The sequence below is a fragment of the Abramis brama genome (assembly GCF_963993115.1).
Source record: "Abramis brama genome assembly, chromosome: 1".
NCBI classification, from domain to species: domain Eukaryota; kingdom Metazoa; phylum Chordata; class Actinopteri; order Cypriniformes; family Leuciscidae; genus Abramis; species Abramis brama.
This window is the reverse complement of record NC_139963.1, coordinates 27,276,743-27,294,911: the sequence shown is the minus strand read 5'-3', so window position 1 is coordinate 27,294,911 and position 18,169 is coordinate 27,276,743. Positions and strand designations below refer to the sequence as shown.

The 18,169-nt window shown below is 38.0% G+C and overlaps 2 protein-coding genes across 7 annotated transcripts in view; one reads left to right on the top strand and one right to left on the bottom strand.

Annotated features, from left to right (window-relative positions):
- The window catches only part of usp7 (ubiquitin specific peptidase 7 (herpes virus-associated)), a 28,008-nt gene extending 22,971 nt beyond the window's left edge, over window positions 1-5,037 (bottom strand). For 2 of the 6 annotated variants that reach the window (XM_084109954.1, XM_084109955.1), the window contains exons 1-5: window positions 4,094-5,037; window positions 919-1,023; window positions 584-782; window positions 209-347; window positions 17-105 (exon numbers count right to left, since the gene is read on the bottom strand). In XM_084109954.1, the coding sequence (XP_083966080.1) occupies window positions 17-105; window positions 209-347; window positions 584-782; window positions 919-1,023; window positions 4,094-4,175 (614 nt within the window). In that variant the 5' untranslated portion in view covers window positions 4,176-5,037. Of the gene's footprint in view, window positions 1-16; window positions 106-208; window positions 348-583; window positions 783-918; window positions 1,024-2,882; window positions 3,236-3,509; window positions 3,790-4,093 lie in introns of those variants that run through there. The other 4 variants (XM_084109957.1, XM_084109959.1, XM_084109956.1 and 1 more) reach the window with 4 other exon arrangements.
- Window positions 5,038-8,287: 3,250 nt separating this feature from the next.
- On the top strand, window positions 8,288-16,874 carry hapstr1a (HUWE1 associated protein modifying stress responses a). Its single transcript, XM_084109946.1, has 4 exons — window positions 8,288-8,739; window positions 11,495-11,575; window positions 11,673-11,948; window positions 15,168-16,874. Exons 1-4 carry the CDS (start codon window positions 8,544-8,546, stop codon window positions 15,410-15,412), a joined length of 798 nt encoding a protein of 265 aa, XP_083966072.1. The 5' UTR covers window positions 8,288-8,543; the 3' UTR covers window positions 15,413-16,874.
- The last annotated feature ends 1,295 nt before the right edge of the window (window positions 16,875-18,169 follow it).

Sequence of the window (18,169 nt, the reverse complement as noted above, 5' to 3'; positions counted from 1 at the left end):
ACGAGAAATGACTTACGCCACACCGTGAGGTGCATCGGCTTGAACGTAGACCTCAAAAGTGACCTTATCATCCTCCACAAAACCCCGCTCAGGATCAGTCACATCCTGAAATGAAAACATCACTTTAACATCAGCTATTTAGCTCTGTTCCCCTCTGACAACACCAGCTCAGCAGAGACGCTAATTAAAAAAAAAACTGTTTACTTACACTCCATGACATGAAGTTGGAAAAGCCCCAGTCATTTTCCTTGTGGAAGAACAGGTGACTAATGCGGCGGCTGAAGGATTTCTCATCATCTTTGTAGTTGATTATTTTGAGCATGGCTTGAGCATGGCATGACCAGGACCTACATACGAGGAGGAATCGGTTAATTAAATTAGGCTCGCTTAAAAAAACTAAAATAAGTTGCTTAAAGTGAGGGAGAACTATTCCCAAATAAATAAAGAAAACTACTAATTTTTCTTTTTTAAAAGGCTAAATATATTAACTTTACATTTTCTAGTATAGAGATTTCACTGATGTCCTTGAATTAATGGACTTATTCATTGTCCATTGTTCTGTGTAATGGCGGTGATTGCTTACGTAGAGTCAGACTCAGCATTGCACTGAAGGAAGAATCCAACGCTCTTCTGGTGAGGTCTGTCTGGGTAAAACCGGGGCATCACCATGATCTTCCAGGGCAGATTTCTCACGAAGCAGGGTGGGCTGAGCACAGACTCACTCAGCCTGCTAAAGCGCTCCACCACAAAGCGGAAAGTTGCTTCAGAGCGCCAGCTTGTGTCTGTTATGACGTGTTGTAATAAATAGTTAGAGCTGCAGATTTACTTCCATTCATAACTTGAGATATTAAAAACAATCATATTTAAAAAATAAAAAGTGTTATCATGCATAGTGCTGAGCTTCATTATGTTCCTTACCATCCTCCATGTCCTCCTCTGTGTTGTTGTGTCCGTCAGCCATAGCCACGTTCCCATTGATGACTGGATTTTGGGGAATTCTTGGAGGATCATCTGGATCCCCAGCTGAAAGAAAAAGTCAAAACGGAAAATCCCTTGTGAAATGTAATGCTAACGTAAAAAGCACCAGGCCCATAAGATTTATTGCAAGCTCACTCTTACTATGGTGCTGCTCAGATCCACTGTGCAATAGGTACAAATGCACCCAAAACATTGATTACAAAGAATTTAGCATGTGTAGCTAGCTCAATACAACAAACTACTTAATACATCCTGTTCTATTTTTTGCAAAGCCAAAATTAAAAACCACTGAGAACTGCCAGTGACAAAGCTAAATTTGCATCTGTAACCACTGAAGACTCTAAAACACTGCTGGAGGCATCTTTTTTAATGATTGAAATCGTATTTGTAACATTTAAGGTAGTCAATAAGACATGTATAGATGGTGCATTCAGGTCATGTTGGAAAGATCATATTTACAAGTTGAAAAAGCATAGGAACAATGTTGTAATTACAAGTGGGAGATCTGAGTTTTTGAGTTGGATACAATGGCTGTAGTGTTTATTGATTTGTTAAAATGCACCCAATGCGCATTCATCATTTTGAAGAAGTAGAGTTTAAAAAACACTTGCTTTATTTTTGTTTGTGTAAGTGATTTGAGCACGCCTGACAATGTAAAATCGACTTCCTAGGAGGACTTGTGCTGCCTTCACATGCTATCAGAAATTAGACATGAATGGCCTCTCAAGTCATTTACAAGAACTGAGAGATCATTTTGATACCCGATTTTTTCCCCGAATTGGGCAGACCATAAACTTCAAACATGGCGGAGGAGAGAACTATTGCTATAGTGAGTTTTATTTGTTTCCCCCCACAACATCTACATATCTAAATAACCATTTGATGCAAATTTTGAGACAGCATTTATTTGACCTAAATTACAGAATCGTTAGCAAGCTGACTAGGCAGCATGATGAATGTACAATACATGAATGTTTATGGTTGTCAATGTATGAAAGCCATTGGATATTTACTAAATATATTCAATAAGCTACAGTTTGGCTTTAAGATTTCCCAAAAATATAGGCTATTAACCACGGCGTCCTCCACTGTTCCTATTTTGCTGACAACTTGAATGCAACAAACTTGTAATAAAAAAAATCTGATAATGCATGAAAGCTGCATTAAATGCACCAAGAGCATGCAAGACTAAACAAACAGATTCTCTTCACGACGTGTTGTTGTTTAATGAGGCCTGAATGAGTGAGACTAAAAAAAGGCCAACCTGCATGCTTCATAGTGGCAACTTGCGTTTAATTTGCGCATTCTTAGGCCTTCGTGTGGTGTGATATGCTCATGTGTTGAAAGGTCTCAGTGCGGGTCTTCGGACAGCAGCATCGGGACAGAAACGCCCCCACACGTGCACTGCAGAACTTTGATGAAACGCAGCGCAAAATTTAGCGTCTGAAATACAGCGGAAGAAATCACATCAACGTTCTAGGGCCTTTTAAGCGTTATAACCGCGATCGCGAGTGGGCACGAGCCAAAAACAGACAAGCAAGCCGTAATCATTAAAAATGGCGAGCGGTCCCACAGCATGACTCGTTATACAATGAAGAAGCAGAAAATCCCCGCGCGCTGTCGGTGCATCCCCACGCGCTGGCCTTGACGCACAGTCATTACGATGTCGAAAACGCATCAAATATAAATGTAAAGCTTACTGCATAGGTACACCCCCCATATTCTCAATAATAAGGATGTCGCTGAGGAAAAAAACGTTACATGTTTCTGAGTCGATCCTCTCGTTTACCCCCTCCCCCTCCATACACATTTAGCCGAGCTGCTAACGTTTGCCCTCCGCAAACAGAGTACATATTCCGGACAAATGGTGTCATCCGACACAATCTAATGAGCAAATAAATTACTTGGATCGCGGATCCTTTGGTGAGCCATCATGTGCCACGGACCGCGCAGTCACCCAGATATAAACAAACACATACGCAAGCAGGCCTCTCATGAGTCTGATCCGTGCAAAATACAGTCCACCATCTTGAAATAAAACTGCCATCCACTCCCCCTAATCGAGCTGCACAACTTCATATGCGGCTCACATCCAAAGCCAATAATAACAACAGTAGTAACATTAATAAGACACTGTAACAGCTGAATGCAACTTAACCGATTAAGTTAGATATCGCACAGAAAGCTCGTCATCTTCTATGTAGTTCAGGAGCGAATTATAGTTCAAAATGGTGCTGTTGTCCAGCAATCATCCGGTGATGCTGTTTATTTGACTCCACCAGCACTGAACATGAGGATTTGCTGACTATGGATGAAAGCCATTCATTGAACTGGTTTCAGAAATGTCTAAACAAGCATATGTTCTGAAAGGGCACTAAACCGCCCGATTAAATGGTGAACTAACATTAGTTAACGTAAGTGGGCGAATGCCCTGTTTAATGCTCTTGTCAGATCGCATCAACAACAACAAACGCTTCTCCGTCCTTTAAAATGACAATTTACAGCACAAAAACAATACGTTATTGACTTACGTTTATCCATTCTGCATGCGAATACGGTTTTGCCCATCTAACGTTAAATCACTAGCTCATCTGTGAGCATTAACCCCATAATGCTTAAAAAAAAGTTCCCCACATGATCTACAGGTGTAGCCGAGGGGCTCCTTACATAATCAGATGAAAATCTGACACAGTTTGTTAAGATAGAAAGGCTTAAAGATGGGCTGCGCCACGTTAATGCAGGCAGCACATATAGCCAGACGCTAATAGAACAAAATCCACCTCGCGTAACGGACACATTAACAGTAACTGCACTGCTATTTAAAAACCAACCGCTAAGGGGTTTATAATAACGACGTAGCAGTGCAATATAACTCAGATGATGAGGTAAATAAAAAACGATGGACTTTTTGCTGACTGGCTATCCTCATGCAGCGAGGTAACTTAACGGTTAACGTTAGCTACTGGCTAACAGGCTATTTGGGTCAAAACATGCGACAGAGTGGCTTGCTAATAAACAGTTAACTCGTTAAATATGGGCTTAATGTGAAAATATTGGCTATGATATTAAACTAAAGGCTGTGAGCTGTGAGTTTTTGCTTAAGGCCTTGACGTACCCTCCATCTCCATGTCCTCGGGCTCGCTGAGCTGCTGCTCGCCGGCTTTCTGCTGCTGCTGCTGCGTGTGATGGTGGTTCATGTTGGCGGCTTTGAGAATGGGACGATGCTTGGGCTCTTTGTCTCCGTCGGGCCGGTCTGATGGCGGTTCCGCGGGCAGAGGCTGTTGGGGAGTCGGAGGACGCGGAGGTGGGGTAAACAGGTCGAGCCTTTGCGGCTGGGCCTGCACTAAGACGACCTCGGCCTTGTCTGCTGTCAGCGCCGGGGATGGAGGAAGGGAGGCCGGTGGGGGAGCAGGCAGAGAAACGCGGACGTATTTGCTCGCTATTCGCCCAATCTCGGCGCCCGGGTGAAGGGATGCTAACGGTAAGGATAGTCGGGAGGCCTCGGGCTTCTGCTTCACGAAGGCCCGATGAATGAAACCCCGGCTTTCCCCCGTAGAAGTGCGGGGCGAATGCAACTCACAACAACCTGCAGCCGGGGAAAACACAGATAGCCCAGCTGAAGCTAGCTAGCAAAAGTGATAAAACAAGAAACAGCGCAACTCATGCGCCTCCGCAAGATTATTTTAAATACAACTTTCCCTGCAATATTTCCAGTCCGTGTGCTCCTCCGATTGTCCCTCTTCTGGGGGGGAACGAAGAAAAAACCTATCCATTCAAACCAGACTCTAATGTGAAATCGCACTAATTTAGAAGTTTAAACTCACTAAAATGACTGCGTTTCGCCTCGCCGTTATTACTGAAACTAACCTGAACACCTAACGCTCAATTGTACACTGAAGCTGCATCCCAAACGGCTATTCAAACGAGAAAAGATAATTTTGCCCGGTCACGGCCAGAGCCTCTCTCACCCGCTCCCGTGGTTTATGGTGTTCAGTTTGAGGTAAAACTCAAAATGGCGGTCGCGCTCCTCTCTGAAATGTCACATCCGCATGGAGATCTAAACAGTGGCGCACACCGCGAGCGACATAAACACAAATGCTGCCTCACGCTAGACTTTATTGAAACTTTTCTATATATTTTTTTTGTTTATTCATATTTTGCTTTACTGACAGCAGCATCCCTCTAGGTTATGCAGTTATGTGGGCCGTATAAAATTACGGAAATGTGTAGCCTAGGTCCATTTTAAAAAAAAATAAAAAAAAATAATCATATTTAGCAAAATATTTTGACTCATTGATTCTTGAGACGTGGGACGAACATATCCCACAACTTTATAATTATCACTTGTCAAAAAACACTTGTCCTCAGACAATTACACAATAATAGCCTATAGATAAAAAAAAATATATAGGTCTGTATTAAATGTATGAAAAAACAACATACAATTATAGCCTAAATATGTAAAATTGCATTTTGTTTTTATTACCACTTTACCTACTGCAGTTTAAAAAATATGAGTTTGTTTTTATTCATTTTAAGTAATTGTAAATAAATAGTTTGAGAACATTTTCCTCGGCTGCTGCATTTAATACATATATTTTATTCAAAATACACTGTCAACACAGTAAAGATTCATTGTTTCGTGCATTTATTAAGTAGTCCTTAAAATAATTTGGAAACCACAACAATTCATTTTTTGATGTGTTGTATTATTCTAATAAATATTTAAATAAATACATTATTATTGTGTCTGGTAGTGTTGACCATATAGGGTGATCAATTTGATTTCTCTGGCATGACCATGGTGTTGATATGTTCAGTCCATTTCTTGCTGACTGAGAAGGGTCTACAACATTAGTCAACAAAAAGTCAATGTGGGAGTTGTGTGTGAGGGGGGTTTGTGAGGTGGATTGCGCAAAAATATTGGCAAGGAGGACAAGCAGCTGCATGGGTCCTGGTGCATAATCATTCATGTTTTGAAAACGTCACAGAATTAAACTCTTCTCAGCAACTAATCGGATATTCAACAAAAAATAAGTGCTCTGTATTCTGTAATGACTGTCATATGGTTAATAAATGAACATGATCAAGGTGTTTGTGTTCTGTTTCAAATACTTTTATTCTCAGCCAAATAATTTTAGACAAAACCAATTCAAGTGCACAGTCTCGTCGTGATTCTTCGATTAACTTATGCTCAGTGAAGCTCCTTTTGTTTACAAGAGAAAATAATTACTTGATTTCACAATAAAAGCTCATAGTAATTGGGGTGACTGTGCATTATTACAATTGTTCCCTGGAGCCCTTCAGTGTCCTTGCATTCATTTAATATATTTTCCACATCAGTGCAAACTGATTACAGAATTGACAGATGTTACATCTGTGTGAGCACATTAATTACTACAGTCTTTAAAAAAAAATCAAAAAAAAAAAAAAATACATATATGAACTTATCAGCTCAACATAAATACAAACAAAAGAGTGGAAATGTGTGGAGTAGCTGAATTTAACTTGACAGCTGTCTCCACATTGTATTGTTTACTATTACATTGAACAACATTTGTAAACTATGGGTTAGAAAGCAATAGGCTAGTGAGTTGTTTACAGGAATTTGTACAATCCTTTAAAATATTTTCCAAGTTTATGTACTAAATAGGATGGGATTTCCTTTAATAGTTAATAGTCCATTTTACTTCAACTTTCATCCTATTTATGTGGACATTGTAATGCAAAGTAGGCTACTGTAATTTAACAGCCATCAATTTTTTTTACATAGTGTACAAAGAGAAGAACAATGACTGGTTTTAATTTAATTTACATTTATGCATTTGGCTTATCCAAAGCTTACATTGCATTCAAGGTGAGATGTTTCATGAAAGAGACGGGGGATATAATTTAAGAGGACATTGTGTGTTCAAACAACTTCTTGTGCGAACTACTGTTAAAAGCATGTGTGTTTCGGTTTGTGGGGTCACCTTATGGAACGGACTGAGCAATAACATCAAACAGAGCCATAATATCACTCAATTCAAAAATAGATTAAAGAAATCATTACTTGACCAATACAGAAATTAATACACCTAAACTCAGGAATGGAATTGTAATTTATTACTTAAATTTAATTAATTAAAATTGTTGTATATTGTTGTATTGTTGTAAGTTAGACCTGAAAGATTATTTGCGGTATTTGCGGTATTATCTATTTAAGTTGTAATAATATTATTTTGTGAAATAAGGGGCAGGATTAAATAAGCTATTTGCTTCCGCCTGCTCTTTCTCGAACTAATCCTTTTATATATATATATATATATATATATATATATATATATATATATATATATATATATATATATATATATATATATATATATATATATATATATATATATTCTGACTGTTTGTGTTGTATTTTGTGATTTTAAAATTTTGTTTTGCTGATTGTTCGAGATAAATAAAAAATGAATGAATGAATGAATGAATGAAGGTGTACATTTTATAATTGTGTGTTTCGTGGGAATCAAATCCATAACCTCAGTGTTGCTAGCACCAGGAATGCTATTCAAATAAAGTAGCCATATTTTGAATAGATTTTCATTTGATAGATTTTGAATAGATTTGGCACTTACTTACAATTGATTTTAACATGCTTTTTACACTGAGAGCTTTTCATCTCCAAACTTTCTGCCCACAGGTCTGAAGTGGTTTAGACTTACAATGACACCCACTAGCCCAGAAATGTAATCAAAGCATTATTTCTAAAATCATTGTTTGAGCAAAATCCTCACACCCAGCAAGCATATCTGAGCAGAATTTAAGTTTTCAGCTAAACCCCGCACTGTTAACTTTACCTACAAGAATCCATATGTGGGTCAAATAAATTATTTGACATTAATCAAATAAATTAGGCCTACTTTACAGACTGCTAACATTAATGCATTAATAAACGTAACTATACGTGTTTAAAGTTTTAATGTTAGCATGTAGCACGACATAAAGTAGGCCTATATTAGGCGATACTCTTCAGTTTGGTTCAGTGTGATACTTTTATGGTGCTCGCTGGCGCTGCAAAATCAAACGACGTCCAGCTCCCCCTCTCTGAACCTAATGGGTGGAGCTCAACCTAATTCGATTTAGGGTTAGGGTGTGGCTGGACCTTCAAGCTCCACCCATTATATCCAGAGGAGGAGCTGGATGTTAAGCTGCCTCCACCCATTGGTTCTCATGTTTTTTTCTATGATCAGAGCAACGGCGTTTGAAGCGGGCATGCGCAAAAACAAGTGGGCGTGTTTTAAATATGATCCGCCCACATCGAGGAACTGCGCAGGGCAAAAGCGATCCTCTAACCGGGGGTAGACAGCTACTGTCCTGGGTAATTACATTTCGGCGTCACAAAAGACAAAACATTTCACTTCATTTCGTTTTAATTCAGGCCCGTAAATCCAGAAATAAGGATATTAACCGACACTGATCGGGCGTTGCGTGATTTCAAGAACTAGAATTAACCCACAAGAGCAAGAAATTACAAAAAAAAACGAACAGAAGTTCACCGAAGTTTCTCAGTATTCATCATGGAGGAGAAGAAGGAGGAGAGCGAAGCGGAGATCCACGAACACGGACCCGAACACTGGTTCTCCAAATGGGAGCGCCAATGCCTGGCAGAGGCCGAAAGGGAAGAGCCGAACGAGGAGGCGGTGGACCAGAACCAGGAAAAACTCTGGCATCTCTTCCAGAATTCTGCTACGGCGGTGGCTCAACTTTATAAAGGTCTGTGGGCAGAGAAAGAGACCCTATCAGCGGCCCACAGACGTCCAGCAGCTCGACTAAAAACCTTTCACGTCTAGAAAAATCTCGTAAACTTGCCGTTTTTCGACCGAACCACACCTTTCGATCAAAAAGCGCATAACTTACCGGTATCATTTGGCCTCTAACGTCATCAAAAGCAGCGTTTTATGCTTATTTTTGAGCGTGTGGATGATAATTAGCTTTAGCCGCGCCGGTCTGGCTGTGTTTGACAGTTTGTTCGTTGTTATTATATTGGCCTTGCTATTGCTAACCGGCTAGCCTGAAAGCCGGCTATTTCGCCCTTTAATATGAGATTTTTGTTACTTTCGGCTAAACTATCTGTATAGGAGTAACTGATTTTCATGCTTAACACATTAACTTTTTATAGTCTTATAAAATCACACATTTTGGCAAAGCCCTGCCGGTTAGTGAGCTAGCTTGTGTCCTTTTGTGGCTGTGTTTCAAAACCTAGTGCACTCAACTGGCTACCTTTGTGCAACATAGGCACGTTAGAACACACTTATGTTGCCATTATATCCTCTCCAGGTTGGTGCTCACTAGGGTTTGACACACAGCCATTGTCTGGATTACACGAGGAGTATCTGAACTCTCTCTTAAAGGGATAGTTAGTTCACCCTAAAATGAAAACTCTTATTATTTATTAGCTGTTATGTTGTTCCGAACCTCTATGAAGTTCTTTTTTTTTTCATGTGAAACACAAAAAGAAACGTTAGGTACTTACAGGAACGGTCACCATTCGCTTCCATCGTTCTTTCATAATCTGCTGAACTGAATAATGCTCAATATAAAATGGATATTTAGTGTAATTTTAGTTTGTGTATATATATATATATATATATATATATATATATATATATATATATATATATAAATCTCATATTAAAGGGCGAAATAGCCGTGTGTGTGTATATATATATATATATATATATGTATATGTATATGTATATATATATATATATATATATATATATATATATATATATATATATATATATATATATACGTACGTACGTACGTATGTATGTATGTATATATATATATATATATATATATATATATATATATATATACATATACATATACATATACATATATATATATATATACACACACACACACACACGGCTATTTCGCCCTTTAATATGAGATTTATATATATAATATATATATATATATATATATATATATATATATATATATATATATATATATATATATATATATGTATGTATGTATATGTATATATATAAAATTATATATAAAAAATTAAATGTTAGGATTTTTCCTTTTCCCTCTAGAAAAAAACAAATATGATCTTTAATCCTTTAATGATTATTCTTTTGTTATTTACTAACTCTCAGGTTTTTTAAAAAAACTGTATGAATTTCTTTTGAACACAAAAGCAGATGTTTTAGACAGAATGTTAGGTACCCCAGTCACCATTCATTTTTATTGCATCCTTTTGGTGGCCTAGACTGTCAATCCCTAATATTATTTTATTTATGTAAAGTATCCTTTTAATTGCAGCTTTTGCTTGTAGAAATGTATAAAATGGAAGGTGTATTTTATTTTAGCAATAAATTAGCAATTGTTATGGTTAGGCATTTAAAGGGTTAGTTCACCCAAAAATGAAAATTATCCCATAATTTACTCGCCCTCAAGCCATTCTAGGTGTATATGACTTTCTTCTTTCAGCCAAACACAGTAGGAGTTAGGCTATATTAAAAATGATCCTGGCTCTTCCCAGCTTTATAATGGGAGTGAATAGAACCTGGGTTTTTGAAGCCCAAAAAAGCGCATCCATCATATAAGTAGTCCGTACGGCTCCAGGGGGTTAATAAAGGCCTTCTGAAGAGAAGCGATGCACTTTTGTAAGAAAAATATCCATATTTATAACTTTATAAACTAGAATCACTGGCATCTGTACGTGTGTTTAGTTCCGGCCAAAGAGTGATCTCTGACCCGACGTATTGACGAACGCTGAAGCGCAGGGTATAGAACAAAACAAAACACCGGTCACAAAAATTTGAGGTCCAAAACGAGAATTTTTAAAGAGAAATGTCGGAGAATCTTGAGTTTGTTGCCCAGCCCAATTTGTTTGAACCGCGAGAGGCGGCTACTCTCACCTAAGCTTACGCTACGCCTACATCCTACGTCATGCGTCGGGTCAGAGGTCACTCTTCCGTCGCAACTAGACTCTCGTAGGGCCCTTACAGGAACCCAGTGATTATAGTTTAGAAAGTTACAAATATGGATATTTTTCTTAGAAAAACGTTTAGCTTCAGAAGGCCTTTATTAACCCCCTGGAGCCGTATGGATTACTTTTATGATGGATGTGCTTTTTTGGGCTTCAAAGAACAAGGTACCATTCACTCCCATTATAAAGCTGGGAAGAGCCAGGATCATTTTTAATATAACTCTGACTGTGTTTGGCTGAGTCATATATTCCTAGAATGGCTTGAGGGCGAGTAAATAATGGGATAATTTAAATTACTGGGTGAACTAACCCTTTATTGTCTCTTTAAAAATAGCATGGACATGGTTTAATCCATTGCAAAACCAGCTGAATTTAGAAAACCATGATTTTCCCAGGCTTATAGTGTAAAGGTTAACAATAGAAATCCTGTCTGAATACTTTTCTGGACCTAATTTATTTGAGTAATCTCTGTTGTCTTTAAGGTCACATGAGCACCCCTGATTTATTCCTGTCTTGCAGATCGAGTCTGTCATCAGCAAGGACTGTCATTGTGGTCTCCGTTTCAGAACGCTGCAACAGCAGTGACTAATCTTTACAAAGGTATTAAAGATTTGAGTTTGCACATATCTAGTGCCCCACACTGTTGTTTGTTGTATAAAGTGCATAAATAATTAAATGAATGTAATCTGTTCAACAGAGAGTGTTGATGCACATAAGAGAAGCTTTGACTTAGGAATCCAGATTGGTCATCAGCGACGTAATAAAGATGTTTTGGCCTGGGTCAAAAAGCGAAGGAGAACTATACGAAGGGAAGATTTGATAAGTTTCCTTTGTGGTAAAGCGCCACCACCAAGGACTTCTAGAGCTGCCCCCAAACTGACTGTCCATTCTCCTAACCGACCACCTTCATCGGACTCCGTATCATCTGTAGAGAGTGATTTACAGCCCTTCTGTGAGGCCATAGCACTACATGGTAAATATTACAGTTAACTGAACATGATTACCATATATAACATGTCTCAACATTTAGTGACTGCACTTTGTAGAATACATATGGTGGTTATTGATATATTTTTCTCCTCCCCACTTATATATTTATAATATATATTTTAATATATACAGTGAGGAAAATAAGTATTTGAACACCCTGCTATTTTGCAAGTTCTCCCACTTAGAAATCATGGAGGGGTCTGAAATTGTCATCGTAGGTGCATGTCCACTGTGAGAGACATAATCTAAATAAAAAAATCCAGAAATCACAATGTATGATTTTTTTAACTATTTATTTGTATGATACAGCTGCAAATAAGTATTTGAACACCTGAGAAAATCAATGCTAATATTTGGTACAGTAGCCTTTGTTTGCAATTACAGAGGTCAGACGTTTCCTGTAGTTTTTCACCAGGTTTGCACACACTGCAGGAGGGATTTTGGCCCACTCCTCCACACAGATCTTCTCTAGATCAGTCAGGTTTCTGGGCTGTCGATGAGAAACACAGAGTTTGAGCTCCCTCCAAAGATTCTCTATTGGGTTTAGGTCTGGAGACTGGCTAGGCCACGCCAGAACCTTATGCTTCTTACAGAGGCACTCCTTGGTTATCCTGGCTGTGTGCTTCGGGTCATTGTCATGTTGGAAGACCCAGCCTCGACCCATCTTCAATGCTCTAACTGAGGGAAGGAGGTTGTTCCCCAAAATCTCGCAATACATGGCCCCGGTCATCCTCTCCTTAAAGGAACATCCCACCGCTGGAAAGATGAATGTGTATTTAAAATAGGTCATTTATGTAGAAGAAATGTGAAATTATTTTTGAATTTGGAGCTTTCTAGACTGAGAAAAGCCAGAAAATGTATTTTTGGCTTATGTGGATGAAAGACAACAACTCCCAGAATGCACTTGCTTCGCTGCCCTACGAGGCCACTCCCAAGCCACGCCTACCGGTAAGAGAGCGCAGTTGAAAACAACAAGGCAAGGCTAGTGAGTCTCCGTGACGAGTTTGCCCGTGATTTCGAGATCGCCCAAAATGTCCGGGATTCGGCTTTTGCGTTCTACAGTCGCCATTCATCATGTTTACTGTGGCGAGCAGTACGAGGCTGAGGGGCGCGGGAGAACGGCGCGAGGCCGGTGGCGTGATTACTGATGACCGACACCTGTGAGGCACTGGTCTCGTATCTCTCACGGAGGAGCGGGAATCTTCTTAGCAATGGTAAAACGCACATCAACCGATCACTTGTTTAGCATTCATGTAAACACTACATTCAGATCCACCAATCGGAATGAATTCAGTTAGATTGAAACAAAAGGTGAGCATGTAAACAATGAATGGCGACCGCAGAAAGCAAAAGCTGAATCCCGGACATTTAGGGATGGTGTTCTTGGGATGGTACTCATCATTCTTCTTCCTCCAAACACGTTTAGTGGAATTATGGCCAAAAGTTCTATTTTGGTCTCATCTGACCACATGACTTTCTCCCATGACTCCTCTGGATCATCCTCATTGGCAAACTTAAGATGGGCCTTGACATGTGCTGGTTTAAGCAGGGGAACCTTCCGTGCCATGCATGATTTCAAACCATGACGTCTTAGTGTATTACCAACAGTAACCTTGGAAACGGTGGTCCCAGCTCTTTTCAGGTCATTGACCAGCTCCTCCCGTGTAGTTCTGGGCTGATTTCTCACCTTTCTTAGGATCATTGAGACCCCACGAGGTGAGATCTTGCATGGAGCCCCAGTCCGAGGGAGATTGACAGTCATGTTTAGCTTCTTCCATTTTCTAATGATTGCTCCAACAGTGGACCTTTTTTCACCAAGCTGCTTGGCAATTTCCCCGTAGCCCTTTCCAGCCTTGTGGAGGTGTACAATTTTGTCTCTAGTGTCTTTGGACAGCTCTTTGGTCTTGGCCATGTTAGTAGTTGGATTCTTACTGATTGTATGGGGTGGACAGGTGTCTTTATGCAGCTAACGACCTCAAACAGGTGCATCTAATTTAGGATAATAGATGGAGTGACAGGTGTTCAAATACTTATTTGCAGCTGTATCATACAAATAAATAGTTAAAAAATCATATATTGTGATTTCTGGATTTTTTTTTTTAGATTATGTCTCTCACAGTGGACATGCACCTACGATGACAATTTCAGACCCTTCCATGATTTCCAAGTGGGAGAACTTGCAAAATAGCAGGGTGTTCAAATACTTATTTTCCTCACTGTATATTTATATGGTCAAAAGTTTGGAAGCATTACTATTTTTAGTGTTTCTGAAAGAACTTAGTCTCTTATGCTCATCAAGCCTGCATTTATTTGATCAAAAACACAGAAAAACAGTAATATTGTTAAATATTATTACAATTTAAAATAATGGTTTTCTTTTTTAATACACTTTAAAATATAATTTATTTTTGAGATGCAAAGCTGAATTTATCAGTCATTACTCCAGTCTTCAGTGTCACATGATCCTACAGAAATCATTCTAATATGATGATTTATTATCAATGTTGAAAACAGTTGTACTGCTTAATATTTTTTTATAACCTGTGATACTCTTTTGAGGATTCTTTGAGTACAAAAAAGAACAGAATTTATTTAAAATAGAAATCTTTTGTAACAATATACACTACCATTCAAAAGTTTGGGGTCAGTAATTGTTTTTCTTTTTTGAAAGAAATTAAGTTTTATTCAGCAAGGATTTGTTAAATTGATAAAAAGTGATAGTAGAAATACATTGTTAGAAAAGATTTCTATTTTGAATAAATGCTGTTCTTTTTAGAAAACATGAATAAAAATGTTTTTTCATTCATCAATGAAAGAATTTTATATATATTATTTATATATTTACATTCAATGTTTTTGTCAAGTTGAGAAATCTTTGTAGGCTGTCAGACATTTAAAAGATCGTTTTCTCCATTGACCCTCACATGGTTCAAGTACAAGGTTTGCATGACTGTACATTCCATAGTATTTTTAGAGTAAGATGTCTGGTTGAAAGGACCTTAAGGTTTATTTTCAAGCACAGCGTGTCATACCTCATTACCTACAGTTGTTACCATCTCTTATTTGGAGGATTTGTAAAATAACAGCCACAACATGTTTAAAATGTATCATTATTATGGGTAGCAAATGTGGCATTGACATGTGGAAAAGGTGCAGATGATGATGATGATGATGATGATGAATTAAATCTCATCTTTTCCAGGTCTAAGTGGAGCAATGGCCGGCATCAGCGTCCGCTCAAGCACTCCCGGCTCTCCGACTCACGTCAGCGGCAGCTCAAACGCAGGGCGCAGACGGAATGGACTGCACGATGTGGACTTGAACACTTTCATATCGGAGGAGATGGCCCTCCACCTTGGCAGCGCGGGCACCAGGAAGCGGACCTCGGTCCAGTGCGCCGACGTCATCACAGACTCCCCAACCCATAAACGCAACAGAATGCTCTGAGCTCAGTTCTTGTTCTGTATGCTTTGTGCTGCTTGAAATAAAAGCCACTTAATCCTCAACATTTGCGTTCCCTCAAAAGGAAACGAGGAGCGCAGTACACTTGCATATTCATACTGTGGAGGCTAGTCCATAACGCTCCATGCATGTTGACTCCTTTCTTTTTGCGCTTACCACAAAATGAATCTCATCAGTCAAGTGACCGCATCATGTTTTGAGTTGTATGATGCTGTAAGTATCCAGTTTTTTGGAAACATATTAACTACAGGATTACAACATCTAATAGGCTATTTTTACTTCACAGTACCTCCTAGTTGCGCTTAGTAGTGCCAAGCTAACGTTTTTTTTTGTTTTTTCTCAGATAACAATGTCTGCATCATCTCATTTCCCATCAGTATATTTTCAGTTTTACTTTGCACTCACTGAATGGCAGTTCTGTTGTGATCATTTTAGAAATGTGCTGCTGATCTAAATGTTTGTGTGAACTTGAGATAGTTGCAATAATGATTTTGCACAAATGCATTCAGCCAGACCTATTTTTTTTTTTTTTTAGGAACCATATAGACATCAAAAGAAATGCAAGGGAAGCGAGGCTTATGATAAAATGATGCAATTGTTGACATTTTACATTTCAAGGCTGTTGTGATTTGGGTTAGGGGTTAGGTGAGTCTTTGTGCTATAAGAATGGCTGTCTCAGGAGAGGTATACTGAAGTAGAGAAAAACTGTGTCGTCTTGAAATTGAAGTGTCCTTTAAGTGCTTTTCAAATCCAGGCCAGAGGATTTGGAGAGCTGCACGTGTACGGTCCCACTTTGTACTGATGTATAGAAGTCAAGCTGGATACTGACCCTCTTAGAACAAAGTAGAAATATGTCAATATGAGTCCCTGGGCGATAAGAGTGTGTGCTCCTTTTCTCTCATATATCACCCTTCATCTAACAGTATGCATTATCTTTTCCCCTTGTCTTGATATAAGATGCTTTATGTAGAATGATCAATTAGTTGATATGATCCTCATGTTGACACTTCTAGATTAATGAGTGTTTGGCATTTCAGAAAACGCTGGTGGTGGGGAATCACGATGTGGAGTGTGTGTTGTCAAACCCCAATCAAACTGCTTTATGCAGACATATTTAGTTGCAAATGTTTCAGAGAATTTGCTTTTTGTTTCTGTAATATGAGTATTGTCTATTTGGTTATTGATTTCATGATTAATTTGACAAGCATCTAACGTTGGTTGCTCTAAAAAAGTGATTATCATTGATTGAACTGACATGTAAGGCATTTAATTTATTTAAAGGTCAGAAAGTAAAGCTAACATTTTGTAAAAGTCAAATTGGAAAGTAAGATAGTCTAGATTATCCAGAACATCATAATGAAACCACAGTTGCCATTAAAAAAAAAAAAAAAAAAAAAAACTTGCAAAAGTTATAGGCTAAGTTATTAAAGTTACATTTGTATATTCACATCCAGTGTGTATGTTTTGTTTAACGAAAACAGAATGTGTCACACCCGAATGAGCCTGATAACAGCAACTTTAATGATTAAAACAGTGATTCTTGTTTGTTCAGTAATTATATTGATCTTTAAATATCTATTGTCATAGCACTAGAATTTGCACATGTATGTAATGCATATTTGTGAGTTTTGCTAAACTGGTCAGGTGAAAGCCAGAGGCACGAGTGATTGCAAAACCTTCCTGACAATCTAAACCTTTATTTGATGTAAACCTATCTATAACACATAGATGGAAAATATTTCAAATCACTGTGATTCTTGCGAGTTTTGTCATTGGCATGGGCTGTGTTTGTTGTGAAGTGCTTCAGTAACTGATGCTCAACTGCCCTCTTGTGGTCATTTATATTCTAACACAGACAATAAGTCAACATTATAATAGTTCAGGGGTCTGTCAGTCTGAAACGAATTTTTGTGAACAAAATGAAAATATGCACTAAACAAAAATACATTATTAAATGAACTTCAGCAAAAGCTAAGGTTCAGCTAAATGTTTCATTGTCATATTTTACTATTTTAAATGATTTTAATTATAAGAATAAAATATCTGTCTGATTCTTTATTTAAAAAAGTTTCTTTTAACTCCTTAACATGGACATTTTTGAAAATAATATCTTAATATCAACCCCATTCCATTTGTACACAAATTGCTACTGAATGAAAGCTTCAACATTTGCATTTGTAAACTTTATAACTTTATAAACTGCATTTACACAAAACCCCAATCCTCAGAAAATAAATAGAAAAAAAAAACAAGAAAAAATAACAACAACAACAACATCTTCACTGTTTATTTGTTGGAATAAGAAGCGATTTTGTACCTTTTTATAGAAAGTGTCATCTATTTTATTATGGTTTAACTTTGAGGAGTTAAACAGTCAAATAATGATAGAACTTCATTAAATAATATGAAAGCTGAAAATGCAGACAAAATACACATAAAAGCGACATATTCATTAATGCTTAAATTATAGTGTAATTTGACAGGACAATGTAATGTTCATGTTGACCTCTGTCTCAGAGGTTAACAGCTCAAGAAGCCTTAATTTACATGGAAGTGAGAGGGTCATTATTTAAAAAATGTAATAAAATGATAATATTGTTCAGCCGTTTGAATGACACTGCACAGGACATTTTTCTTCATTCGATTACGAGTGAGCCGATGAAACTGATATGAACTGGTCTCAGGTGGTTTGGCTGAAGGGAAGGTCACTATAGCTACAATAAAAAATCTTTGCTGTGTCCC